This window comes from Botrytis deweyae, assembly GCF_014898535.1.
Source record: "Botrytis deweyae strain B1 chromosome Unknown BDEW_021, whole genome shotgun sequence".
NCBI lineage: Eukaryota > Fungi > Ascomycota > Leotiomycetes > Helotiales > Sclerotiniaceae > Botrytis > Botrytis deweyae.
Genome location: NW_024066228.1, coordinates 18,884 through 46,185, shown reverse-complemented (window position 1 = coordinate 46,185; position 27,302 = coordinate 18,884). Strand labels below are relative to the sequence as shown.

Genomic DNA, 27,302 nt, shown 5'->3' with positions numbered 1-27,302 from the left:
AAATCCGTTCTTTTGTATCGTAGCGATAGCAACAATGATAGTGATAGTAACCTTGGAATATTTAGAACGATAAGCCGCAAAGGCTTGCAATGCAATGGTAAGCATTGTCGAAGCCTGCAAAGACTCAAAATCAGCTGTTCTGCACTCCTCGTCCAATGACTGCTCACTAGTCACTCTGACATTATGACATGCATTAGATTGTGCCGTAGCGTGCTATCGTACATCTATCGGTTTGTTAGACCTCCCCCAAATCCCCATGTGAAGATGCGATTTGTCGACGACAGTTGCACAATACATGGGTTCACATTGTTCTAACCAACCATTGATTAACTTTCGGACGTCAATGTTGACGTGGACACCTTAGCATCTCGATGTATGTATGTATGTATGTATGTATGTTTCTCGCAAGCCGCATCGCATCTCGATCTTGGTGGTTGATCCGGTGCAGGCTATTTTCACGTCGAAATCTAAATATACACCTAGGTATCGCATGCCGTATGACTTTTGGCGTTTGGTTTGGGGTTCTTGGGTCGAAATCCCAGTGGGAAGTCTGAGGAAAATATAATAAGAAATATTAGACTTTCAGTGTTCCAGTGCCACGGTTAAGATAATCATGGTACGCCTAAAGTTCGGAGTCTAGGGTTTTATCCATATTACTTTTGGACCCCGGGTGTGGCCTCGGCCTTCTAACCGTTATTCTAGAAGAGGATTAGTCGGCGAATGCTTTTGTTTTAATCTATGTTCGGTATCTCTCTTCAACGATGTTTCAAAGGGCCATTATGACTTCTCAGCACGCGAATTGCTGATTAGTTGTTTGCACTCTTGACTCCTTCGAAGATTCCCATGGATAAACCTTGGTTAAGGAACTATCGAATGATCATAGACATTAGTTTCGTAACTTTCTACTCTTTTGAGTGAATCGTGGATTCGTGGCAGCGTTCTCATCTCATCTTCCTTCCCGGCGATCATCTGTCACCTCACATGGTCACCCTGCTGGATACCTAGGAGGAAAGTCCGAATGTAGCTCATATACTCTTACTGGTAGCAAAACATGCTTGCATGTGTAAACCTTATTGAAGTTCATTTAATGTATCTTAACTTGTCCCGTCGGAAATTCCATTATCAAGCTCGTTATCCCTCGTTGCCCCCTTGTCTCGTTTGTTTTGTTTCGTTACAATTTACCTCTCGTGAATTTTATATTGGCTGAACATCTCTCCCCGGAAAGAGGAAGATACCCCCTGGTTTGTTCCCGCGGGGAGGAGTTTGTCGCTACTCCGTAGACCGTTATCAAGCACCGCAATAACACTATCCCAGACCCATCAGATCTTGAATACGAATGAATAGATACCATACGGTAAGAAGTCTCGTGCTGTGACAACACCGCTTACGTGATTGCCCATGACCTGTATTGTGTTACTGCTTCTACTTGTTACAATATCAAAATACTCTCTCTGCGAGTTGCCTAGGTATCAAAATGTCAGATGTACATTAACCACACAATCAGATGAACCATGAACCACTAATAGCTTTAGCCTACCAGTCTCCTAAATTCCTAATGTTCTTCCTTTTTCTCGCAAACTTACCATATTCCAACAGCATAGGTCTCCACACCCAAAACTAATGTCGATTAGACTCGCAAGCGTCGCATCCATTCATCCACCGATCCATTCATCCCTTCACTCCACTATTTTAACATTTCGGTCTCGCATCTCGATCTTAGTCTCTGGCACTTTTCATCTTTCTACCCACGTATATCCGCTTCAATTTCACTCACAGGGCACTGACTGGTACCAACTATACCCAGGTACACATCGCTTGAAATCCCACGCTGCCATGCCATCCCACGTGTGCGGCTCGGTCTAATTGCCCTTCCATCCAAGCTTCCTCGCTTCGCTCGCACCAGAAATGTTCATTAGTCTTACATTGGTGACCCCATCTCGAGCCCCTTTCAACCAATCGCAACTTCTGAAACCGGTTCACACCCAATTCAAACTTCGCGATTATTTCCCAATAGAGTAATTCTGCTTTCGATTTCGAGACTGCCTAATACTATCGCCGCATCGTACGTGCACAAACCGTAACCGCAACCGCAACCCAATACCTACTAAGCTAAGCAAATTTACCATACCGTCCCTGGCGTCCCATGGCGTCCCATGGCCATGAAGTGAGTGACATTTGTACCCTTTTGATTGAAGTATTCATTACATTTGAGAAAATAAAATAAATAATAATAAGAATAATGACAATAATACCAGCTGCCATGTAATAATAATCTACTTATCCCCACCGATCGATCATCCTTTCTTGAAGATCTTCTTAAGCTTATTACTTCCTTCCTATCATTATTTATTTACTTTGGATTTGAAGGCTTCACATTTTTATAAGAATGGATGCTTTTCCTGTCGGTGTTTCATTCAAATCTACGTTGGCATCTTTTATATGAAACGAGTGTCGGGAGTTCAACCACATTAAGCAAATTAAACTTCAACTTCATTCATCGCTCGCTTGGAATTTACATTGTTCAAGTAATATTCAAGAGTCGAATTCCCATAATATATCGATCTCGGAAAATTTGTCATTTCTCATCAAAGCATTCTTGGGATTTAATTTGCTTTTTCTTCATCATCATATTCATCATCATTATCATCGTCAGACCACGACATCGAATACAACGGCCTGCTAGCATTTTGGGGAAAAGAAGTCCATGACAATTTCACGATTCAAGGCCCAAATTATATTCCCATCTTCATATCAGAGCGTCTAAATGGTGACCACGATCCACACTCGAATCTTTCGCCATAGTCACAGTCAAGGACACGATATAAAGCCTTCAGTTAGTCATCAGTCGAGAAGAACAGAACGAGAGAGTTCGTTACCCAGAAGAATGGATAGGGAAAGCTCCCTTCCACCAACTACATGTAGTAGAGGTCACACACATCCCCCCTGGAATACGACGGGTGTATTGAGGATAGCGAAATGCGAAAGTGTTTGTGGATTTTGTATGAAAGAAACGGATACAGCTGCAAAATTGAGGAAACACGTTTCTGTTCATATCAAAAACGAAGGACTTAATTTGACGATAGCGGAGGCAGCTAGTGGAAGAGGAAGATTGTAAGAGTTTCTATTTTGGGGGATTTTTCTCCCCTGATTATTTATGCACAGGGAAATTGTACATCATTTGCTAACCAATCGTATAGGGAAGTACCAACTCACAAATCTTCACATGAAAGATCAGGATCCACGTCACATTACTCATCACATGGCAATATCACACCACTGGAGGACGAACATCCCCAACTCATATACTCATCACACACACCTTCTTATTCATCTTACTCCTCAGTATCTCTTACTCCCTCATCCTCACCCTATACAAGTATAGCTCAACGACCCCTAACAACATCCACCTCGAGCTACGATTCATACTCCTCTCATCGATCCCCATCCAGTACCAGCGGGCTATCCTACTCCACCATCCCAAGTCCAAACAGTACCTCAGCCCTCTCCAACTATCGCTCCCTAGCCCAAGGCTCAGCACACGCCCTCTCCGATCCCTTCTCCTCGCTTCGCTCTCATGCTCTCCGTACAAAATTCGAATGGACCGTCATCACTCCCTCGGAAGGTTTCGCCATCCTCGACTATTGCAAATCGTTATCGCAAGCTAGTGGTGAACAAGTCCCGTGCTATAACCGCGAAACGCTGTTTGATGAAGAGTGGCAAGCTCACATGAGAGATATTCACGGGGTGTATTTGATATGGCCAGAAACGTGGATGAAGCGGGTCGAGGTATTAGACTTAGAGGGGGTGGGAGGAAAGATCGAGGGAGTTAATGATTTAGTCATGGAAGGGAAAGCGATGGATAATTGGGGATTATTAGGGCACGAATAAAAATCGAGAGAGAATATTTATGATTACGTACCGGGTTTTAGGAGGGGAGAATTGGATGGGAAAAGCGATGGACAGGTACTGGATGGAATACCAGCATGGCATGCATGAATTATAGGGGATCATACGGAATTCAATTTCTTTGCAAACGCAAGCATGGAGTTTGGGGATAAGAATTGGAAAGGCCTGGTACGGGGAATGCATTAGAAAAGGGAAAGGTTACAAGGGAAAGAAAGCACCGGCATGCGCTGCAATTGTTACATCATGGTTTCCGTTCACTCGGATACATGGTTATTCTCACATCCATCACATCATATGGATACAAATATGAGGGTGAAATGAATATATGAATTCATTTACGAAATCCTTGATTAGATCCACTTAGTGCTTTAGACTAAGAATTTACCGATTTAATACCTATATACATCAGAGATGAACTTACACGCCGTCATACATGAGATGAGTATCTGTGTTTGCTTTGAGACTTCAGAACAGTAATTAAGCTATTGGGCATCAATCATATAATACTACTGTATTGCTCATGTTCCGAAAGATCATACTGGCGGTGCTGAACTACCATACCAGTACCTAGGTATACAATGACAATCATGATACACATCCGATGAAACACAACAACCATAAATATCATGAATAAAAATTGAATAAAAGTTCTCCATTCCACCAATCCGACCCTCTCCCCACGCCCTCAATAAAATATTGAATAATGAAATATGCAACAAAACTTTTCCAATGCGTAGAATTCACTCTGGAAATTTCTCTTTCGTCCCCAAGTCTAGATCACCCAGGTCTAGACATCAATCTCAGATCATGCGTGCATCTGAAATGATCAAAATGATCCAAAAAAATATTCGTTTCCTCATTACTTCATAATTCCATAGGTATAGTAATGTACAGGCAATGCTCTAGTATTTCCCCCCCCCCAACTCGTTTAACCCATCCATAATCATAAAACCACCTATCTACCTACATGTACAAACTAGCCACAGCAGTAATATCCCTCTTGATGATCTCTTGACAGGTTTGCATTTTTTGAAACAACTCAGGATCACCAATGATTCTAGCCGCATTTCTGACCTCCCTGCAAGTCTCATCTAATCTCGTGATGACTCTCACAATTGTACCTTCAAGTACATCTGTCAGCATTGTAATATTCTTGAAACTCATTCCGCGTGCCCATTCATATACGACTTCCATGAGTCCAAAACGCTCAGGATGAGCTTCAAAATCATTGGATTCGGATGTTGGTTGAATAACTTGATGTAATATTTGCATATCTGTTATCTTTTTTGAGAGTTCAAAGATTTTGATTTTGCCGGATTCTAAGGAACTGGGGAGAGTTGGGACGATAGTTGTTTTTTCTTGGAAAATAAAGGCGCTAAGAAGAGAGACGATTTCTTCTGGCGTATATGCTGATAGTACGTTGTCAAGAATCAGTTCTGTCAGGATTAATTCATCTGCGGAGTGTATCTCGCAAGCGACCTTTCCCTTGAGTTGAACGCGAGAAGCGTCATCGATAAAGTCTAGATCTTTGAGGACTTGGATTCGTTGTTCGTAATCAGGCAACAGTTGAAGATTGTTGTCAGACATAAGTTGGCGAAGTTGAATGATATTGGCTTGGATTAGCCATTGATCATGACACATTGCGAACTGAGGGTAAGTTTATTAGTACATGTTATATGATCCAAGGATTCGAAGGGGCACCTACATGTTTCAAAAATGAAGGACATTTTAAGCAATTAGCTTCTTGGGTGATGGTAGCTTGTTCCGAACGCTTTACAAGATTTTCCCTCAATTGGAGAACCTTGATCTTGGACCAGTCCAGTTCATCCCATACATCACTTTCCCACGATGAACAAAGATTGAAGAGAATCTGTTTTGCACTCTCATAAAGTTCCCCACCTTTGTATATGTCAGGAACTACTCCCTTCACAATCGTATTCGTGACGCACTCCAAATCATTAACAGAAACGTAACAAGTCTTGGTGGAAATGTGCTTCTTGAGATTAGGAAGTTTGGTAAACATTCCTCGAAACTTAGGTACGAACGGCAACAAATCAGTGGTATCCCATTGATCTCGTCTTGTTCTGATTTCGAGAATATGGACAGATAGGCCATTCACGTCTGTAGCACCGTCACGAACAAGAATACCAGGTGTGCGAACACCATCCTTGTGGTAAACTACCAGACGACCCTTGATAAACATTCGACGACCAATAGCAGTTGATAGTGATCCTATATGAACATCGCGAGTCAGTTGCTTATAAGTCTGAGTTGCTTCATGATAAGTATCTAAATCTTGTTCACAAATATCGCAAGGTTCTCTGGTGATCTTGGCCAGGTCTGCTTCGGATATTTTGACCGCCTTTTCATGCTCAGGTAGAAGTTGTTGGGTAGCATGTTCACTAAAACTTCTTTTGATCATCTCCTCAATTTTCAAAGCCTCAACTCGCAAAAGATTAAGTATCATATTGTAGGTCAACCTGAATTGAGAACGAAGTTTTGACGGTTCTCCGAGTATCATTTGTCGAAGTTCAGTAACGGGTGGAGCTTCACCACCTCCCGGCGCAACGATTATAACCGAACCCACAGGATCTAATCCACGACGACCTGCTCTACCAGCCATTTGAGTATATTCTCCAGGCAATAAATCACGGAAGGATTGTCCATCATGCTTGCGATATCCAGAAAAGACAACTGTTCGAGTTGGCAAATTCAATCCCATAGCAAATGTTTCTGTGGCGAAAAGCACTTTCACCAAAGTTTGTGCGAATAACATCTCAACAATTTCTTTCACAATAGGTAGCAGACCACCATGGTGAACAGCAATACCTCGCCCAAGTAAATCTCGTAATCGAATGATTTGTGGCAATTGCCGGTCTTCTGGTTTGAGCCGAGCAATAGATTTCTCAATTGTCATGTGTATCGCACTCTTTTCTGTCGCTGTGCAGAAGTCTTGATTACTCAATGCATCTGCATTCTCTTCGCATCTCTTTTTGGAGAAGACAAAAATACATGTTGGGAGTAAGTTTTCTTTTTTAAGAAATTGAACTAGGTGTACCCATAATGTCTTGTCTTGGGCAGCTGTTGTTCGACCTCCAGGTCTACCACCACGTCCCATATGCCCTGGATTATGACTAGCACGGGGTGGTCCACTACCACCACGACCGCCTCTCTGTTGTGCTCCTCCGCGTTGTTGACCACCGCCACGTTGTGCACTACCACGCGCATTCTGACCTTGACCTCTACCTCTTTGGTTTCCTCCTCCACGAGCATTTGAGGAGTCTGGCGGAGGTAGAGCCTTTACCTTATCTCTTCCAGATAGTACATCGTTTGCGGACTTCCAACCCTTCTCGATGAACTTCTTTTCCGCATCCACAATCTTGTGAATCCCTTTATCTGCCCAAAGGTAATGTTCTAGTGGAACTGGTCTCTTTGGAGTTGAGATGACATAAATGTCTTTCTTTTTAGTTCTTCCAACCCAGGATGCAAATTCGTAGGTGTTAGGGACAGTTGCGGACAGCAAAATCAATGTTACATGTTCTGGTAACATAATGATAACTTCTTCCCAGACCACTCCTCTCTCTAAATCATTAACGTAATGTACTTCATCGAAAATAACAAATTCCACATCTCTGATTAAATCAGCTCCCCTGTAAAGCATACTTCTTAAAATCTCTGTGGTCATGATAAGACAACTCGCCTCAGGATTGATCTGCACATCTCCCGTGAGAATACCAACTTCGTCGAAAACTTGTCGGAAATCTCGGAATTTCTGATTGCTCAATGCTTTGATTGGTGATGTATAAATTGCCTTGGTCATATGCTTGGCGGCAAGAGCAATAGCATATTCTGCTACTACTGTTTTACCTGCCGATGTATGAGCAGCAACAAAAACTGAATCTCCGCTTTCCAAATGATAAACTGCTTCCTTTTGAAACGTATCCAGTTCGAATGGCCAATCTCTTGCCATGTCCGGAACTAATTCTCTGAAATTTGGAATGTCTCTCTTGACATCAACCATATGTGCCCATTCTTTTCCACTTCTCTTCGCGCTTGAGGCTGCTAGTGCACCGTGGGGCTCTAGTGCCGGATACTCGACTGGCAACATTGAATCAATATCATCTTCTTCTTCGTCTGAGCTTTCCGAAGTAGCTTCATCCTTTATGGCGCCATCTGCTCCATTTGCAGACACTTCCTCAACGGGTTCTTCCTCTAGGACATTCTTTACGTCTTCAGCCTCTTTCTCATCAACTTCTCCCTTCTTCTCAAACTTTAGCCCCCTAGTAAACCCTGGTGGTACGCTTAATAGCCCATCCTCACCACCAAAGTTTATGATTTTTTCCAGATTCTTTTTTTCAGGTACTGCATCATTGATTTTACCGGCCTGTTCATCCAAAGCAGCCGCAGCCACTACAGCATCTAATCCCCCAGGCGCGAATGGAAAGAAACCTGCTGCACCTCTGACAAAATCTGCCTTATTTGCTGGTTTTCTCATAAAAGACGTAGAGTTTTTAGCAGTCGCACTGTTTGCTGGTACTGTAACTTCCTTATAACCTGTAACCCGGCCTTCTAAACCTTCTCTTGTGAACCGTGTGATTGTACGTGTTTGAGTTGGGGCGAGTTGAAAAAGGTCTGTATAATTTGCTGGTGAGTCCCAGCGCCTGAATGAAAATAGATGTTAATAATGCCCCAAGAAGCTGCCCATGCTTTTTATCTCGCGCATCTTGTCATACAGACAGATGTACCGCGACCCCAGTATGAAGGTTATGAAGGAAGAATAAGACTTACTGTTGAAGCTTATTTAACCATTCTGTAGAAAATGTTGTTGATGGCGTCAGGTACTTCTGTTCAAGCTCCTGTTTAAGCTCGTCGCGATTTTGCTTGATGCGTTTTGGTGGACGTTGCTCATCGAGTATACTGTCAATCCAGTCATCCTGTGTTTCGAGATCAAGATGATCTAAAGCTGCGATTAAACCTTCTGCCATGGTTAACTGACAGATCTTCCACAGATCTTGGAAGTGCTGTGTAAAGTACCGGTAGGTAGCTCTTGAAGCTGCAGCTTCTCAGGTACGTGCTTTACAAAATTATGGTGGGGGTGGGGTTCTTGGGCTTTTGGGCTCTGCACTTCACCAGCGAAAAAGGTTGAGTGATAGTGTATTTATTATCTTAATTTGGGAATCTAGAGCATTTCGAACAATTCCTTTTTGAGTTCAAAGACGATGTGTTTTACAATCTCTGTTATGTTTGACATTTCTATACAATTCAACCTAATCGGCTCGATGACATAGCCAATTGTTCACCACATAAGACCCACCATTGTCAATCACTTCAATTAACATCATACAATCGAGTGATTTAGTAGGCTACTTAGACTATGAAGAGCATCATCTCATTGGAATATAATTCCGAATTAAAAAGTTTCATACAAAATAGTTCACCCCAACGCCTCATAATGCTGCCATTGTACACCCTAACGCCAGCCGCAACCTGTTTACCATCCCCCATCCATATCCATCATAGCTTCCATAGCATCCAAATCATCATCTTCCGCTTGTTTAGATTTTCCTGTATCTTGTTTTGCAGGTCGACTAGGATGTGTATTATCGTTATCTCCGGCAAGCAACGCTTCGAGATCTTCATCTAACATTTCCTCATCGCCCCCTTCCTGTTCTGCTTCTGCAAGTAATGCCTCCAGATCATCGTCTGGCGGTCCATCATCCCCAGCTGTGGTAACTTTCGGAGGACCAAATATACTATCGTTACCACCACCAAAGACTGAAGTAGACTGTATAGCTGGGTTTTGTCGCGCATTCTTCGGAGTAGAATCATACATATCATCGAAGTCCGGATCTTGATTTGGAACTGGTGTTTTGGGTCTTTCACTTGCTGCATTTTCGAATATCGGTGCTATCCTCGAGACTGTTTTCTCTCGTTCATTTTCATCGCGTGGAGGAAGTTCTGGTTCATCAAATAGGGAATCTTCATGGACCGATGACTTAGCTTTCCCCTCATTGATCCAGTCCATTCTCGCAGATTGTATCATTTTTTTGTGACCCAGCTTTTCCACCATAGCTAATGCGTCACCAAATTTGGCTTTTGGGAATAGATCATCGAGCCAAAGTTGGTAGAACGCAAGGAGACGAGCTGCATCTGAATACTATATTTCTGTAAGTATAAAGCTTATATTCACAAAATTGTTACAATCTATACCTCATGGCCTTTACCCTTAAACTTCAAATGATCTGCCGCTTTTTTCCGTAGTTTTGGTATTCCTGCAGAAGACAAAAGTCTTCAAATCTATGTCAGTATCTCCAAGTCCATTCATCAGACAAATTGGACATACTTGTGCTCATCAAGTTTCACTCTAGGGACTCTAGGCTTTTTGGTAACCTGAATTTCTTCATCAATGCCAAGTCCTGCACCGCTTTTGGTATTGCTTTCTGAGGTCTTGGTTGTTTCTTTTTCTTTACTCCCAGGAACCACGTAATTGTCGCTGAAAGGATCATTTGCATCTCCAGCATCGTAATCGAAAAGGTCATCTAGATCATCGAATTCATTCCCACCGGCATTGGGCGTCTCGGTGGGAAGAGGCCTTGGTGGTGGAGAGTCCATTGTATAAGTAGACCAATGATCAAAAGCCAGTAAGCTTTCGTTTTCTTAGAATTTAAATATAACCTAAATTCACACAGAAAACCAAAATTCGTTGTACCAAACGCGTCCACTATAAGGGAAGACGCGACGGATTGTAAGGCATAAATCAATTTAAATCAGGCAGAAATATACTGACCTGGCCCATGCACAATTTAGCGTTTCGATATCGAACCTCCATCAAGAATTGACCTCACCAGTGCGTTGAATCCCAATTGTAAGCAATTGGCATATTTCAAAATGTCGAATACCGAACAAAGGCCATTTGTGCCTTCAAAGAAAATCAACACCGAGTATCCTGTAAGTTCTCGTCACTTTGCTGCCGAAGTTTACGCAAGAAACACACAAGCTAACTGCTCCCAAGCTCATCGACAGTGACCCGTACGTTCCATAAACCCCGCCAGTGATATCGCGAAGAGGGGAAAAATACTGATACGTATCATACAGACATATCAAAAGAGTACTTGGCTATGCAAGACCATCGGACTATGCGGTCGGAGCAGCGACGGCTACCGCAGGACCGGGTTTGATGTTGTTGTGGGAACGAATTTCACCTTCACTCGTTGGAAAAGGAGGGTTTGCTCCAATCATGCGATTATCGGGAGTTATTGGTGTTGGAGCTGGTTTCTTTATGTTTTACCAACGCTCTATACGTATGTATTTAGATCAATCTGCTTTCTCCGCTTCATTCCCCCGCCTTCATCTGAACTCGTTCAAATGTGCTAATTCATAATAACAGTAAGATTCTACGGTTTCACGGAAAATAAGCGTGAGCAAGAAATGGATATGAGAGAAATGGTGAACAAAGTTAAGAAGGGAGAGTCTTTATATGGGGAAAGCTCAACTACACCATATATCCAGGGAGTCGCATCGAGGAATTCAAGATATGCAGGAGTCTGGATGCATGTTATGCCTTGGTTTAACATGGTAAACCACAATCAGCATGGAGTTGACACAGCCAAGTATTATCAACAAGCCGAGAGAGAGTTGGAGGCTGAGAGCTCGGGAAAGAAATTGTCAAACTAGAAGTGCGAATTGTGATGAAGCGGCGCTTAGGGAAAATATCTTTTGGGGGTGGAATCGAACAACTCGAAAAGGGCGACTGTAAATAGGGGAACTGGAATGATGCGCTTAAATTTTCTGTCGCGAGCCTGAGTTGTGAAATTGTGAGTGTTTTACATGACGTCTATATATTCAATTTTTGCGTAATGTGAATTATGTCTTTCCCTAATATACTACCCGGAGTATATCTCGACTGTCTATTGCATCCAAACCATACATCGCCTATCTTCGATCTTTTGGAAGCCACTCAGTAGACCAAAATATCTCAGATTTAACCCGTTTCATCACCCTTTACTCTCGAATCTATTATTGGTTCCACCTCTAATTTCAATATCCTCTCTTTCTTGTTTCTGGGTTCGGGCGCTGTTGCAAATCAGCTTTGAGGTCTTCAAAAGAATAGAAATAAAATCAGAATACCTACCTCTTCCATTCTCTTGGACATAAAATCTCCTCAAAATAACAATAGCTTCTTCTCGCAACCACCCACCACTAACTTCATAATCACCTTCATGTTTCTCCGTTCTTTCTTCCTCGACTGTCTGATTCGTGCCATCTTTTGCTTCATCTTCGGCGGCGTCATTGCTATCAAATTTTCCGTTCCCAACATGAATATTTAAAACTCCACCATTCCCTCCAAATTTATCATTTACCGCCCCATACCATACTTTTCGTATTCCAAATTGTTGTAATAATGATGCACACATTATACAAGGTTCTATCGTGACATATAGATCCAAATTTTTCAAATCTTCCGGCCCATACCCACGCTTTGAATTTTCTCTCCCATCCCCTTTTTCGTCGTTGCTCTCATTTTCATTCTCCTCCCTCTTTCTTTTCGCGCTCCTACTTTCATCCGCGTCGCCACGTGCAACATTGGGAATCGAAGACAGCAATTCGTCAATAGCAATAAATTCTGCATGTCTTGTCCCATTATAACTCCTGTTGGTGGCATTCATTCCTCTAGCTACGACCTTCTTGAGGATCGGATCAACTAGTACACAACCTACGGGGGTCTCATTGGTGTTCAGAGCGAGATTTGCCTAGAAATATGTCAACATTGATGCTAACCAAATAGATGACTAGATTAATTACCATAGCAAGAGCTTCACGCATGAAAAATATATGTGTATCTATTTCATCTTGAGTCATAGATTTTGCATCGGGTGGAAAATTTATCTGCGATGATACTTTCGTATCAGAGATTGTATCTGAATTTATCATTGAAGAGTCCATAGTTCTGGATTGAGCACTTGCTCTCTTGACTTCCAGTGGGCAGAGAAAAACTTCTCAGTGATGAGGAAGAGAATCCCGTGACGAGCGCAGGACTAAAATTTCGGGTCACATGATTAAGGTTGGTCTAAAAGACTTGCTCTAAATGCTTTCGCTTACTACCTCAAGCTGTCACCAGAAAATGTATTATAAAATGTTGACATCACTATTGGTCCTTTGTAATTTCTCGAAAGATGTCAATATACGCCTAATCGAAGAGATCAAAGAGTTGTGATCACAAGGAGAAGCATAATTTTTCAAAATTCGGAGATCGAGGCATTGATCAAACCCTAAAACTACCTAGGCGATGATAGAGGAATATCATAATTTAAATCTGATAGGTGCTTTCAAGACTTCGAACCTATAAACACTCGTTAAACTATTAATTATCGAAAGTCAAAGTTTGATAATCTTGATCAGCGAAAGATCAATTCGGTTGTCAACCTTATCTAAGACATAATACAATTGGAGATGATTCAAACTTTCAATAACCTTCACTAATACTTCGATAATGAATTAAGTTAAATCCAGTTTTTCAAAACAAGGGACACTGTTTCAATGGAAGCAGATAGGAATCGATAATTGCTAAAGATATAGGTTTGTGTATTGATATTTTACAATTAACCAAAGAAACCTATTGTTTCAAGATTTTCATCTTGCTATTTAAGGTTTTGGTTGATTGTTCGTCTCCGGCCGCCTGGCAATGGGCATTTTTTACCGAGAAAGTCTTCGACCCTCTCTTCCTACAACACTTCACTTGCGAGACTACCCCCTATTTATGGTTCCTTTCTATGAAGTCTGATTGAGTCTCACTCCTGCGATCTACGGGGGATAAGCTATTAATGCGCTTTATGTTTGGAAGCAACGCTATCAATAGCCCAGTCCAGTCTTTACGCTGGATTCCATGTCAGCTTGATTCGAAACTGAGAGTCTCTCCATTCTTGCATTGGAAGTAGTCTGAGACCTTTCACCATTAGTCTAGAAGCTTTGATCCCTTATCTTTCTCGTCCTAAAGTGGCTCAAAAGTCGTTGTAGTGCTGTCGAAGTCAATTGTCTCGTATTCGGACATCTTCTCTTCCTTGGAAGGTTCATGTCAACAAGTGTTCTGAGCCGTCTTGAAACATATATCAGTATATATAAGAGGAGACATGACGCATCGTATCTCATTTTGATCATTAGCAACATCTTCATCTTCAAGTGAAAGTCTTCCGCATACCATATCAGAGGGGTATCCAACGACTTCTTGCATTAACCACAATACTCACTTAATCAACTTTTTAAGACACAAATATATTCTCATAACCAAGCCAAAAATGCATTTCACCAAGCCGGCTCTCGTCGCTGCTTCTTTCTTATGGGCTACCACCTTTGCCTCTCCCATTAACTCGTGAGTCTAGTCCCCCTAAGAAACACTCAGTCTTGAATCATTGCATCTCTCGCGCCTCCAATCCTATTCTTTCATGAAATTTATATTTTATCCTCTTATCTTGAAAGCTAACATTCAATTTTCAGTCCAACCAGACTCAGAACTAGAGGACTCATCGGTGGCTCCACATCCGATGATAACACAAAAAGTATTGCAGGAAGTACCACTGCCGGCAATGCTGTAGGAAGCGACGATACAAAAAATGCTTCAGGAAACAATGCTGTCGAGGATGCTGTAGGAAGTCTCAATTTAGACGATATTACAGGAGGCCTTAGTGCCCGAGATGACGACGAGGATGTAGAAAGAAATATTTTCGACGATCCGCAGCATCTTATCGACGGTGTTTCTTTCAGTAATACAAGGCGTGGTATTGTCGGCGACAATGCAGGAGGTCTTACTGCCCGCGATGTTTTAGGGCGTCATCATGGCCATAAGAGTCAAGAAGGCGAGATTGTCGACGATGCACTTAATATTGCCGACGATGCTACACCAGGTGGTATTTTTGGCCGTACTACAAGGCGTGAAATTGGCAGCGATGATGCGGGAAGTCTTACTGACCGCAATGCTTTACGGCATCATCATGATCATCATAGCCACAATGGTGAAGAAGGTAGTCTTTTCGGCGGTTCAGGAGGTGGTAATCGTGCCGGCTTGATAGTTATCAAATCCGGTATTGGGAGGCGTGGTGTTGTCGGCGATGATGCGGGAGGTCCCACTGCCCGCGATGTCTTAGGACATCATCGTACTCATAATGGTGAAGGAAACATTATTGCCAACGATGCAGTTGATGGTGCCCAAGAAACTACAAGAGGTGATGATTTGACCGACGCCCCACGCGGTACCGTTGAAGATGCTGTGGAAGATGATACAGCAGGGCCTGGATTTCTTACTGGTCTTCTGAGGCGTCTTGTTCTCCGCGATAATGACGGCGCTGTACATGATGCCAATAAAGCTGTACACCAGGCCAACGAGATTGTACATAATACCCTGCATGGGTTGCTCCACGGAATCCTACGCTGAGCTGAGAATTCCGATTAGCAAAAGATTTTTTTGGTGGCTTGGATACTAGTTTTGTTTCGAACAAGATGTTAGACGTTTTTTGGGAAGCTATTTGGATACACTTGTTGGCCAGGTCATGAAGATTCCTGCGTGGATCGTTTCGTCGCTATTATCTTTGTCGTGCACTTTTCTAGTTCAGCGGATCTATTATACACGTATCAATAGTTCATTTTATACACAATACACAATACACGAACAAGAATTTATAAATTTTCAATCCTGATTTGATTTCTGTTATTTATTATACTGCTTTTATGCCATGCAAACTCCAAACATAGCCCATCAAACCTATCTATGTGTTATGTTTCTGAATTAGCTCTCGGTCTAAGCTAAAGTGATAATCTGCTTACGCTTCTCCTGAATAATTACAACATCAAATTTTAGATTTCGGGATCTTGTTTTCCTTCTGGATGATCAAGAATCTCTGGAATTGTCTCGAATTGTCGCTTTTCGGGTTATCTTCTCCCTCTCATGTTGCATCGACAACTAAGAACAGACAACCTCAACTCTGCTTTTACATTACATTCAGAACTTTGGCTAAGACTCTGAGTATACAAACAACACTTGAAGAGAAGACTGATCTTCTCAACTCAAACATGGGGTCACAACATGCAATTCCACTTTCTCCCTCAATTTGTAAACCAGCGCATAAGAGTGCTCAAATTGGCGCCTTTTCATATTATAAAAGCTTCATTAGGTGCTGTCTTCTAGGTTCTAACTTGCCTGATAATAACGTATTTATCGCGAAGATCGGTAGCTTCCCAGAAGGGGTGAAATATTAATGGTAAGTTGGTCAATTGACTACCTGTGAACAAAGAACATATGTTTAATTCTCATTGATGGTGGCTATGTGCTTTTTATCCGCTGAAATACCATCAAGCCCGTCTTAATTTACTCTTGCCCGATCTTTAATCGTTCTTGTATGCTTCTATGCTTCCATAATTTATTCGTGATGTTTACACCGTCTCTACGTAGGAGAAAAAAGAGGCCGATTTTGACCATATAAATCTTTAATGAAATCTCTGAATTAATTGAATTATAAATCAACCACAAATAAAACAAATAAATCTGAAAATATCAAACTACTTTCCACCTTTTAATTATACTAATTCTTATCAAAGTTTATATTTTATTTTAGATTTAAGAAGAAGAATTTGGTTATTGAGGGTATTAAAAAGTGATCAAAACCGGCCTCTTTTTTCTCCTACGTAGAGATCGTTCCAACAAGTACTCACGTGACCATGACATAAGTCGTGACTCACATCCCGGAACATCAACGCTTCGTACATCCAAATTGAGTTCGTGCAAAGTTGCAAATTCCAAGACATGTCTCTTGCCAGAAGACCCAAAGAAAAGAAGTCGGTCAAAGGCTGCTGGACGTGTAAAAGTAAGCACACATCTCCAACCATTTTCTCAATCCCCGTAATTGCCCCGCCTTCCAATGTAACCCCCACATTGATGTTGACGATCTAACGGTTCATGAAGGCAGGAAAATTGGATGCGACAAAGGCATTCCTCATTGCAATAATTGCAAAAGAACTGATCGATTTTGTGAAGGTTATGGTGTAAAACTTCATTGGCCTGAATCGGGTGATGGACGGAGACCGGTTCATTCTTGGGAGAATGAAGCTCATCTACCTCAACAAACTTTTCTGGCTTTCCCGGCACGTGAAAAATATCAATTTCTAAATTCGACTTTCGTTGACGTAAAGATTGCATCCGGCTATCAGCAGGAATGCTATTCAACACATCGGTATATGACAAGCCCTCAAAGAAGCCTGAAGTATGGATATGAAACTACTCTTGGGTCACGGGATGCGACATTATTATCTTACTGTAAGACAAGGGAACTCTCCACATAATGGAAATATATTGACAAGCTCATAGATACAGAGGTTTTGTCTCGCATGATTACTACTATTGATGATAGTCTAAATGGGTTTCGGAATTACCTACTCCCGAATGCGCTTGCAGACCGATACCTTTCATGTCTGAGTCTTCGATATGCTATCCTTGCAGTATCAGCATATCATTTATGGGGGGCCGAAGCTGCAGTACAATACAAAGTTTCTGCTATACGACTCTTATCACAATCTATTCAGAGAGGAGATGGTGGACTTCGAGGGCAATTTGCTACTTGTATGATGCTTTGTGTGGGCGATGTAAGTATATCTAAGCTCCAACCACTAAAAGCTTACATCTTTTAACTTCCGGATAGGTTTTTGATGGGGCCGATGGAAGCTGGCCTACGCATTTAAAGGCAGCAAGGGATATTGGCTTGAGAATGACGAAAGATCATTTCTTGAACACTTGGCTTTTATATCATGATGTCCTAGCAGATTTTAGCCATGGGAGGCGGCAGAGACAATTTCTAAATAGTACATTTTTGGGAGCTCCGAGTGCAAACCCCGAGAACAAAATCGTAAGTTTTGCGCGGGCATTGAAAGAAAGACGCTGATATTGGCAGATTATCGGTTCGCTAGGATGTTCTTTAGAAGTCCTCGAATGCATATCCTGTATCAATGAACTTTCTGGAATAACAGAAAGGCAAGGGGAATATCAAGATTTCGCCCGAGGACTAGTAAAACAACTCGAAAATGCTCATCAAATCTCGGCAATCATGGAAGATGACACTACCGGCAAGATTGATCAGATGAAAATAGAAAACACGGCTGAGCTTTACCGGCTGGGTGCCCTCATATATCTTCATTCAATACTATCAATACCTTCCGACTCCGATACAATACAAGATCTAGTTAATAAAGCTTTGGAAATTCTGACTAGGAACGGTATCTGTACAAGTCCATGGCCATTATTCATAGCGGCCTGTGAAGTTGTATCTGACGAGCAACGAATCCAAATCCTTGATGTCTTGGAAGATATGCAGAGTGAGAGGCGAATCAGAAATTTGGAGACAGTGAGAGGTATTATAGAAACAGTATGGAAGCAGATGGATTTAGCGGAAGGTAATGGCGCAAGCAAGAGAGTTGACTGGAGGAAATTGGTTGACATGCGGAAGCGAATACCTTCCTTCATCTGAGAATATAGAATAATTGTTGGCGACAATGTAAGATTATCAATACAGAGAATATCAACATAGAATAAAAATCCCATAATACTGTACCAACCTTTTCGATCCGATACTTCTTTCATACTGAACTAAGCGGAGGAACATTGACCTCGACCAATTCTTCTCCAATCCCTCTTCTCATAGCCTCCTCAAGAATAGCCTCGGTAGCAGTAGCACCAACTCTCGTGACTCCCAATGCCCTAACTCTTAACAAATCATCCAAAGTCCTCACTCCGCCAGCCGCCTTGATCTGTATACCTTTCTTTACATTCTCCCTCATCAGATCAAGATGTGGTAATGTGGCACCTTGATAATTGTACATCCCATTGCTTTGTTTCACAAATCCATATCCCGTACTAGTCTTCACAAATGCTACCCCAACCTCACTGCAAATATGACATAACTTCACAATCTCCGCGTCGGTTAGAAAATCGTTTCTGAAAATGACTTTCAAAATCGAACCCTTAGACACCACAGCCTCATTGATAGCTTGGATTTCTTTTTGAACATAATCCCAATCTCCCCCTAATGCTTTGCCAATGTTGATCACCATATCAATCTCTTTTCCGCCAGCTTCCGCGGCTTTAGTAGCCTCGAACACCTTGACTTCTGTAGTGCTATTTCCAGCAGGAAATCCAATCACGGGACATACATCGACACCAGTTCCTTTGAGGGCAGAGACGGCTTGTTCAACAGAATATGGTTTAACGCAAGCAGTTGCAACTTTGTATTTGGCGGCAATGGAAAGACCAGTGGCGATTTCGGTATCGGTCATGGTGGGGTGGAGGAGGGAATGATCAATCATTTTGGCTAGGATCGGAAGGGATACTGATACCGTAGGTGGAAATTTGATTGAGGTTGCCATATTTGAAGTCTTTGCGAATTAGATATTGGAATGTATATATTAGTTGCTGGAGGATAAAAACCAAGTATGTATAACACTGGTTGCTTTATCAAGTAAATCGGGGTGTAACGCTAGATTGGGCTAAGAGGTGGGGCTCTTTACCCAGAATCCAACGAAACGGCAAGAATGCACAACAAAAAGTTCAAACACAACTCTCGGTCCCGAAGATCGAAGATAATTTCAATACAGATTGCTTGTCTGATTAGAGTGATATACAGTCACATTTGAGCCGAGCACTTCCCTACACCGGCCTTGTTTGCGTATTTCCGGTTAAGGAACTTTAAGAGGCCATGTCTCACGCAAGCTCGACGAGGTGGTCGCAACCCCCAAGTTCTGGGTGAAGCAATGCTGCGCTGTTCGCCTCATGGAAGACAAAGATTGCACATTTGATTATGCTTGCGTTGTGTCTGGTAGTGGTGAAATAAATCAATTCCGTTGTCGAAGAGGTGCGCATTCTTGAAGTTCATGATCAATTGTGATTAGTGTTCGCATTCATCATCGACACATATCAATGTTTTCATACTGATGGGTTAGATAAGACGGCCGTTGTATGTCGTTCTGAACTTTGCCTTGAGTGCTTTCCTCCTTCCGATAGAAATCAAATTTGGGTGGCATTTATCTGAATTATCATTGCCTTAGGACATTGTTATGTGAAGGTTTGGCTTGTATCTCCCTCGTTCTATATATGAAAGTTGCTCCCCATGGACCTCAAAATCTCATCTGCGTTCTCTTCTTCTTCTTTTCTTATTCCAATGATTCACATACATTCTTTTCCATTCTTTGTCAGACGCTATACTTATCTACTCCAAAATATCAAGTCAATTTTTATTAAAGCCTAAGTCAAAATTCCAACACATTAGAATCAATTTTGAGTTGCTGCTCGCAAATTGCCCTTCAGGCTCTTTTCCTGAGCTTTTCACCTCCTCCTCAAGTCCTGCACTTCACTATGGCCAAGAAAAAGAACAGCAGTCGCCAAAAATCTCCTGAAGATGCTGCTAAGAGGCTCAAGGAAGAAAGATTGGCAATACTACATGCCGAAGTCAGGCAGGAAATGGTACAAAGACGTATATTGGCAGTCAATGAAATAGCAGCAAATGTAAGTCCAATCCGGCTTCATAAAATCGTTGGTTTCAATATCTACACATTATTCTTATCCAGTATCAAACCCTTTAGTCACTTGTGCAACCTTATTTGAGTTTTCTCAAGCCTTGAATCTTTTAGAAGGCTTCGCGCATTCCGATTGGATGTTCATATTGATCCAGACGTTTAGCATTATTTCAATGTTTAAAAATCTTACCATTTCTCTAACCTCACAGCGTACAAAATTGCACTTCCTTTCGTCAAAAGCAGTTGCTACAGGCCCTGTCGAAATTTTTGACCGACTCCTCATCGAGGTCATGCGTCAAATATTCAAGGAATTGACAGACATTGATTCTTTACACTCCTTAATCTCCACCTCTCGATCTTTCCATGAATGTTACATCAACGATCAATATCAATGTGAAGTATTCTGCAAAATGCTAGTCGATGAAATGACCCTTCCTATCTTCCTTCAAGCGGTTGCCATATCCAGCGATTCAGTACGCAGAATACGATGGACAGGCCACGTGCGCGAGTTTATGGACCAGTATTCCACGGATTCGAGAGCCACAACCTACGATGGAAGCAGTTATAATATGAGAACTCTGCTTTCAATTGCAGAGTTCCATTTGATAATAAAAGCTGTTGCTCGAGATTTTTTCGAATCTTGTTTGAATTTGCATCCGTGGACGCACGAGAAGTATGAGAAGAGCGAGTTAGGGAGGCATGAGGAGCTTCGAATACAACGGGCTTTCCATAATCTTGAGCTATACGTCCGTCTTTTTAAACGCGGCGATTATTATCTCATTGAGCAAACTTCGTTAAACGAGCGGTTACACGGAATAATCCGGGGGCGTCAAATTGTCGGTCAAGAAATTTATGAGGCGTTCTTTGATCATTTCAGCTTTTGGGAACTAGAGGAGATAGTCTCGGTAAAAGACTACATGGAAAGAGAATACAATGATGTTATCAACGAATGCAAAGATTTTTTGGCAAAAAGCTCCCAGGCTCAGCAATCCGGTTCTCCATCGACCTTAAAAAGAATACTTGAAGCGGGAAACATCAAGTTGGGCAGCTGCGATGATTTCAGGAAACATTATAACGAATTTAATCGAACTTTTATCAATAAGGGTGTTGAGTTCTTTTGGAAGGTTTGTAACCAAAATGGACCCAAGACGAAAATTCCTCTTATAGACATTCCAATACAACAAGACAAAATACTATTGTCTACTCAATTCACAAAGATAATGACGATTCACTACTATCTGATAGACCAGGCCTCGAATAATCAGCAAAGCCAAATTGAAACATCAGAATACCTTCGATTTCTGGACTGTTATGATCGCTCTCCCGAAAGCAGAGCGGGGCAACTCGATTTTCCAAGCGCCCCTTTCACATACAGCTTTATCAGATTTTTTATGATATCCCAAAAGTATTGCTTTCGGGACTGTTGGTCATCCTGGGGTTATTGTATGTGGGACACGGAACGACTATACCATATTCAAGATATCTTTTGGCCCACTGGCAACCCACTACGACTCAATCATGGTCCAAGGTCACGTTTGAGCTCTCGGGTTGTACTTTTACCAGCATTGTAAAGTTTGAATAGCGATGATGTTGTAGGCAACAAATCTTGTTAGACATCAGCGTATCTGTTTATTTTAGGTATCAAAATCAGCATTACCATTTAAACGTACATAATTTGTATTCTTCAATGTGCTAATTAAGTTCTGACAATCAAACGGTCGTTTATGCCCACAAAAGAAGGGCTTGCCAGAGCCACATTCTGCTGCGTTGACGAGTGATTTGATTCTTCATCTGCGAAGAAATTTTTCTTCCTTTCAGGACCGTTGATAGTCTAACTCGTTGGAATTCTGAATTTATTTTGAAAGTTGGAGCTCACATCTTATCTCTCACGTTGGGCTGTTAGGGGTTCATGGTCGCTTGTCACGATGAACTTGTGTTTGGAGAAACATGGTAGTGACTTATATACCATTTTATATATGGTCTACAATAAAAGGGGTATGCATGACTAGTGTTAATATAAAGCATGAAAGATGCAATCCATTGTTATGCGGAAATTTCACTAGGGCATAGGATTCCACGTGTTCCCACGTGGATTGGAAGATGGATGTACTTGAACTTTCACCGATTTGGAAAGGCCTGGTAGACTGGAGTCAACAGTTTGCTACATTTTGAAAACAGGCAAAGAGCACGTGTATTGAAGTTTTCGTGAGCGAAGTGATATACCCTCCTCAAGTGACAGAGATGAGTTGCGAGCTTTGACCCCGTGATTTGAATTTGTTGCCGAAAATGGAAGTTGCGACTCTAGCGCCATCAGAAATAAAGTCATTTGGTTTGAACTTTTCACTTTCGCTTTTCAATTTCGCAACATCCATCATCAGAGAACTTGTTTCGATTATCTTCAATGTTGTCTTGATTCGAGGATCCTTCAAGGAACTGAGAGTAACCTCATTGTTCTTCTACAATTTGATGAGGAAATTCAAATACTTTCTTTGATTCTTCTCTGCGCCGTCGTCAAATTCACCTTTGAGTATTTCTTTCTTTTGAAAGTCTCAAAGAAATATCAAATCACTATCATGGTAAACGGTGCCACTTCCTCATTCGTGCCCTCCTGGCCAAAGCAGCCGCATATCGATGGTGGATGCTTCTTGCCCAATGACGATGGCACAAGAACTCCTTATCCAAAAAAGCCCCCCCAGTCTGTTCTGGATATTGTCAAGGCCACCTATGGACAGACTTTCACGCTAAAGAATGCAAAAGACGTGAAGAGCGCGAGGTTTCATCTCTTTCCGAAGCTGCCATTTGAGTTGCGTAAGAGAGTTGTAAGTACATAGTTTGAGTCAATTGGATGATTATATTCAAATCATACAAAATGCGTCATTAAATTGCTTTTTGTTCTTAACCAAAATAACACAATCTCGATACTGATCATTTTGATTTAGTGGTGGTACTCCTTACCAGGGGCCCGTGTGATTGAATTTTACTGCGTCGAAGGGAAATTCTGGACGGAAGAAGAACAGCCTATTGCACTTTATGTGTGTCAAGAATCCAGGAAAACGGCCCTCGAAGTCTACAAATTACTCAATTTCGAGCCTGAACGTACAACGGAAATCACTTACTTTGACTACGAACTCGATATACTATATCTGGGTGTCGGAAATATCTCAAACTGTCAATTTCTGTTGGTCGAAATGCTACGACGTGGAATTAAGCGAGGAGACTTGGAACTAGTTCAGAATGTCGCGATTGACAACGACCTTTTCAGTCAGCTACTTTGGGTCGAATTCAAACCTTATCTCCACCTACAATCTTCAAGAGATGATTGCCTCCATCTTGGCAGCTTATTTCCTGCCTTACATTCGCTGACTTCGGTCGTGATACCTTCTGCAACTATGCCTCTGATTTATCAGCTCAGGTCTTGGAACGATTCTGTGGATATTATAATTGCTAATGATGGTGATTCTGGTAAAGAATTTCGGCCGTGGATGGTAGAGAACAACGGAGATCTTCTCTCGTTGACAATTCCTCTTGGACGAGCGACTTGGGAGGTTCAAATATCCGATGCTTGGAGGTACATTGAGCTTCATGGTCCAACGGATACAACTCTACGCATTGTTTCTTTAGACCGATTAGAAAAAGACACGAAGTGGAGAACCCGAAGGGATTATCTGAATAGTTTGATCTACTTCGGCGGCCATATGTGCTTGTTTGAGGTCACCGAAGAGCTTCGGAGACTCCTTCATCTACGTGAGAATGATCAAAATCTATATCGAGCAGTCGGGCACGTTCTTGCGCGAAGCTTTTATTGTGAGGGATCATTGGAGCGCTTGACAAAGATTGATCCAGACGCATTTGTTGATCCAATTGTAACATATGTGCGGACAAGATATTGCGATTGTCAATCTGAGCATGTAAATACTTGGGCAACACCCTGGTCATCTTGTAGAACAGATCGGTTCTTTCTTACGGATGAGGGATTTGATATTCTAGAAGAGATGCGGAAGATACATACCCTTGACATCATGAGTGACACGAGCCTTGGCGAAAAGAGGATGTCCAAATGGTGGTCTAAACGCGATGTACTGATCTTTCCAGCTGGTCGAGATACCTCGCTGACTCGGCACCTCTCAATGTAGAGTTGTAGTTCATTCAAGATAATTCACAACAATTCAAAATCTTGTAGTGGCAGATTGATTGCACTTCTTAAAGAGGTTCACATGTATGAAGCTAGGTTAAATATCTCAGAATGTGAGCATTTAATTGGCAACAGGTGGCAATACTAATCTTCAACTTAACATTTTAATACTTTCCGTTATTTATGAGCTGTTCTTTTTTTTACAAGTCATTTTCCCTCATATCGTCTGGCTCCGGTCGGAAACCACAATTAGCGCGTGTAAATCTCTCAAATAAGTAAAAAAGTTTACTTGAAGACTGTTAAGACTTTGATTATTTATATTTTTGGAGTATCTTGGAAGCTCAATTTCATCGGGATCCCGGTCTTTCGACTAGTGATATTCAGTCGATGGAACAATACACTTTTATGTTCTTCTGATTTATTCGGCACTCGATACCTACCTTTGCATATCGTTCGATCAGTTTTTTCTTGTAATTATGGTTGTTCCTGTGTATTTGTAAGTGGCACGATTTAGCGCTAGCCTTGGCTTGAGGGAAATGACGGGCATTGGTGGCAGAATACTAATCTTTCATTATGTGCTATGATTCCTGATCAGACTGGAACTTCGGGAGAGAGAATAGTTGAAGCATTTTCATGAGTGGAAAATCTTGGCTTTGGGATAGTTGGTAAAGTACAGTAAGATGTATGTAGGTGGGTGTTAGCGGAGCGGTTGAGAAGCAAATGGTCGCTCCGCATACTTTGCATTGTGGGTTGTAGTAAAGCTATTCAAGATCGGATTCATATAATACCGTTTTCAGCCACTGTCAATATCACTTATTCACTTCTGGTATAATCTTAAGTTTGAATTCCTGGACACCTTGTGTTACCTACCTAGTATGGACCATTGATCTTACACTCATGGCAGTACATTTGTATGGCACCGGGTTCCACATGAGCAAACAGACAAACGATGAGTTACAGTACCATATGCTATGCATCTCAGAGGCGAACCCCCAACAATCGTGAACATCAACCTGCCAAGACCAAGACAACTTCACGGACGAACGAACAGCGAAAAAAAAACCAAGATGAACAGCAAAGAGATCGTCACTGCTTTGCAGGTCTTGCAGGATAGAGTCAATTCTCTCGAGCGCGAAATGGCTAGGAAGAATTCAGAGCTTCATGAAAAGAACGTCGTTATTGGATTCCTCCGAGACGAATGTCAAAGATATGCGACACAAAATACGACGGTACTAGTAGCTGGACATTCACAAATCTTACCCCATGTTCCTATTTTCGATGTCGATGAGCATGCGAAGCATTCGATTGATTTCGATTATTGGCTAAAGAGAATGCAGTCAAAATTAGCCATGGACCATTATTTGGGAGCTAGTCGTATGGAATACGTTGTCTCTCGACTTGGTAGTGGTCCTTCGGCATATGTTGATAAGAGATATCAAACAGCGGAACAAATGCTTGAGGCTTTGAACAAGATATATGGCAACGCCGATCGGAAAGAAGCCGCTGAGTTTGCTTATCGCCATCTATTTCAAAAGGATAATGAGCAATTTACACTGTTCTGGAAAGAGTTTCAACGACTAAGTGCGGTTCTCGAAATGACCGAAGCGATGATGGTTCATGACTTGTATGGGAAACTCAATTTGAGATTGCGGAAAGCTTTGATAGATGTCAATCTTGATAATATTGAGGATCTAGGAAGGATTTGCAGGGTGGAGGATAGAAAATTGCGAGAAATGGAGGATCTAGAGGGTCCCGATGAATAATGAGTCGATATTCTAAGGATTGTTGAGGGTTATAGATCTAGATGATGAGAGCAGCGCGTGAACTGCATTTTGGGTGGAGGGTATGATAACCAATTGCTGCAAACTTTTGGCGACTGTTGTCGTGGTTCTTTCTTCGTTCTGGTCTGAGGGGTGCGGGAGGGAATTACTGTGATCCCGCGGTAGCCTAGCATTTCGAAATATGTGATATGATCAGAATCTAATCCAAGAGCACATTATCTTCAGATCCCCAGGATTTGGGATTGGACATTGCCGAATTTCTGCCTCTGCGATTCATCCGAGGCTTTTCGCGTGAACAAGAAGAAAGCGGAGAGTCTTCCTTGGATATTGAGGTGCTGGATCATCTATAAGAATAACAGGGCGAGGGAAATGGATCTAAGTACCTCCGAATCGTTCTCATCCGACTAACAAATCATTTGGTACTGCAAAGCTTTGGTTGGGTGTGTTGTTAAGCGAATTGGTTGTGGATCTTAAAGTCGGAATAATTCTGTCAAAATGAGAGAGGACTAATGGGCACTGAAAAGCCTCTTGGAAGCAGGATTCCATGAGAACCTTTCCCCCTGAACTTCTACATGACTTGGCAAGTAAGATTTCTACCAATAGGTACCCACAGTTATTTGAGTATGAATTTATAGATTATTTTAAATTTGGTAGATCACTGGATCATCTGCGCAACAATACGTTGAATTTTAGGTCTTTTTTTGCGGACTTAGGTGAAAGATTGAGATTTCTACCACTCTTTCAGAAGTGCTCTAAGGTTTCGAAAGCTCTGAAAGCTCGTATTGGAAGATTTCTTTCCGGCAGGAGTACTCCAGAAAGAAGACGTGCTTTGAAAGGGAGTGATTGACCCTAAATCTACGACCATAACCCATCACTTCGTGAAGATTATCTGCGACCTAATTCACCGCAATTTAGAACGATGGTATGATGTCACCGTC

General features: G+C 41.8%; 11 protein-coding genes across 11 annotated transcripts; 7 read left to right on the top strand and 4 right to left on the bottom strand.

The window, feature by feature from the left end:
* The first annotated feature begins 2,339 nt into the window (after positions 1 to 2,339).
* EAE98_008174 (uncharacterized protein) lies at positions 2,340 to 4,306 on the top strand. Its single transcript, XM_038955797.1, has 2 exons — positions 2,340 to 3,111; positions 3,198 to 4,306. The coding sequence occupies exons 1-2, from the start codon at positions 2,765 to 2,767 to the stop codon at positions 3,886 to 3,888; spliced, it is 1,038 nt and encodes a 345-aa protein (XP_038807663.1). The 5' UTR covers positions 2,340 to 2,764; the 3' UTR covers positions 3,889 to 4,306.
* A 563-nt stretch (positions 4,307 to 4,869) lies between these two features.
* On the bottom strand, positions 4,870 to 8,891 carry EAE98_008173 (uncharacterized protein; the record flags this gene model as incomplete). Its single annotated transcript, XM_038955796.1, has 3 exons — positions 4,870 to 5,553; positions 5,612 to 8,567; positions 8,695 to 8,891. 3 exons carry the CDS (start codon positions 8,889 to 8,891, stop codon positions 4,870 to 4,872), a joined length of 3,837 nt encoding a protein of 1,278 aa, XP_038807662.1.
* A 365-nt stretch (positions 8,892 to 9,256) lies between these two features.
* Positions 9,257 to 10,604, bottom strand: EAE98_008172 (uncharacterized protein). The gene is made up of 3 exons (XM_038955795.1): positions 10,250 to 10,604; positions 10,117 to 10,195; positions 9,257 to 10,063 (listed from the first exon to the last, which is right to left on the bottom strand). The coding sequence occupies exons 1-3, from the start codon at positions 10,516 to 10,518 to the stop codon at positions 9,398 to 9,400; spliced, it is 1,014 nt and encodes a 337-aa protein (XP_038807661.1). The 5' UTR covers positions 10,519 to 10,604; the 3' UTR covers positions 9,257 to 9,397.
* Positions 10,605 to 10,794: 190 nt separating this feature from the next.
* EAE98_008171 (uncharacterized protein) lies at positions 10,795 to 11,580 on the top strand (the record flags this gene model as incomplete). The annotated part of the gene is made up of 4 exons (XM_038955794.1): positions 10,795 to 10,854; positions 10,919 to 10,935; positions 11,002 to 11,207; positions 11,294 to 11,580. 4 exons carry the CDS (start codon positions 10,795 to 10,797, stop codon positions 11,578 to 11,580), a joined length of 570 nt encoding a protein of 189 aa, XP_038807660.1.
* A 192-nt stretch (positions 11,581 to 11,772) lies between these two features.
* EAE98_008170 (uncharacterized protein) lies at positions 11,773 to 12,849 on the bottom strand (the record flags this gene model as incomplete). The annotated part of the gene is made up of 3 exons (XM_038955793.1): positions 11,773 to 11,979; positions 12,038 to 12,656; positions 12,709 to 12,849. The coding sequence occupies 3 exons, from the start codon at positions 12,847 to 12,849 to the stop codon at positions 11,888 to 11,890; spliced, it is 852 nt and encodes a 283-aa protein (XP_038807659.1). The 3' UTR covers positions 11,773 to 11,887.
* A 1,349-nt stretch (positions 12,850 to 14,198) lies between these two features.
* EAE98_008169 (uncharacterized protein) lies at positions 14,199 to 15,331 on the top strand (the record flags this gene model as incomplete). The annotated part of the gene is made up of 2 exons (XM_038955792.1): positions 14,199 to 14,272; positions 14,398 to 15,331. 2 exons carry the CDS (start codon positions 14,199 to 14,201, stop codon positions 15,329 to 15,331), a joined length of 1,008 nt encoding a protein of 335 aa, XP_038807658.1.
* Positions 15,332 to 16,696: 1,365 nt separating this feature from the next.
* Positions 16,697 to 18,410, top strand: EAE98_008168 (uncharacterized protein; the record flags this gene model as incomplete). Its single annotated transcript, XM_038955791.1, has 5 exons — positions 16,697 to 16,757; positions 16,856 to 17,206; positions 17,258 to 17,532; positions 17,589 to 17,792; positions 17,838 to 18,410. 5 exons carry the CDS (start codon positions 16,697 to 16,699, stop codon positions 18,408 to 18,410), a joined length of 1,464 nt encoding a protein of 487 aa, XP_038807657.1.
* Positions 18,411 to 18,519: 109 nt separating this feature from the next.
* Positions 18,520 to 19,305, bottom strand: EAE98_008167 (uncharacterized protein; the record flags this gene model as incomplete). The annotated part of the gene is made up of 1 exon (XM_038955790.1): positions 18,520 to 19,305. The coding sequence occupies one exon, from the start codon at positions 19,303 to 19,305 to the stop codon at positions 18,520 to 18,522; it is 786 nt and encodes a 261-aa protein (XP_038807656.1).
* A 985-nt stretch (positions 19,306 to 20,290) lies between these two features.
* Positions 20,291 to 22,022, top strand: EAE98_008166 (uncharacterized protein; the record flags this gene model as incomplete). Its single annotated transcript, XM_038955789.1, has 2 exons — positions 20,291 to 20,440; positions 20,661 to 22,022. 2 exons carry the CDS (start codon positions 20,291 to 20,293, stop codon positions 22,020 to 22,022), a joined length of 1,512 nt encoding a protein of 503 aa, XP_038807655.1.
* Positions 22,023 to 23,024: 1,002 nt separating this feature from the next.
* EAE98_008165 (uncharacterized protein) lies at positions 23,025 to 24,584 on the top strand (the record flags this gene model as incomplete). Its single annotated transcript, XM_038955788.1, has 2 exons — positions 23,025 to 23,270; positions 23,391 to 24,584. The coding sequence occupies 2 exons, from the start codon at positions 23,025 to 23,027 to the stop codon at positions 24,582 to 24,584; spliced, it is 1,440 nt and encodes a 479-aa protein (XP_038807654.1).
* A 1,066-nt stretch (positions 24,585 to 25,650) lies between these two features.
* On the top strand, positions 25,651 to 26,346 carry EAE98_008164 (uncharacterized protein; the record flags this gene model as incomplete). Its single annotated transcript, XM_038955787.1, has 1 exon — positions 25,651 to 26,346. One exon carries the CDS (start codon positions 25,651 to 25,653, stop codon positions 26,344 to 26,346), a length of 696 nt encoding a protein of 231 aa, XP_038807653.1.
* Between the last annotated feature and the right edge of the window lie 956 nt (positions 26,347 to 27,302).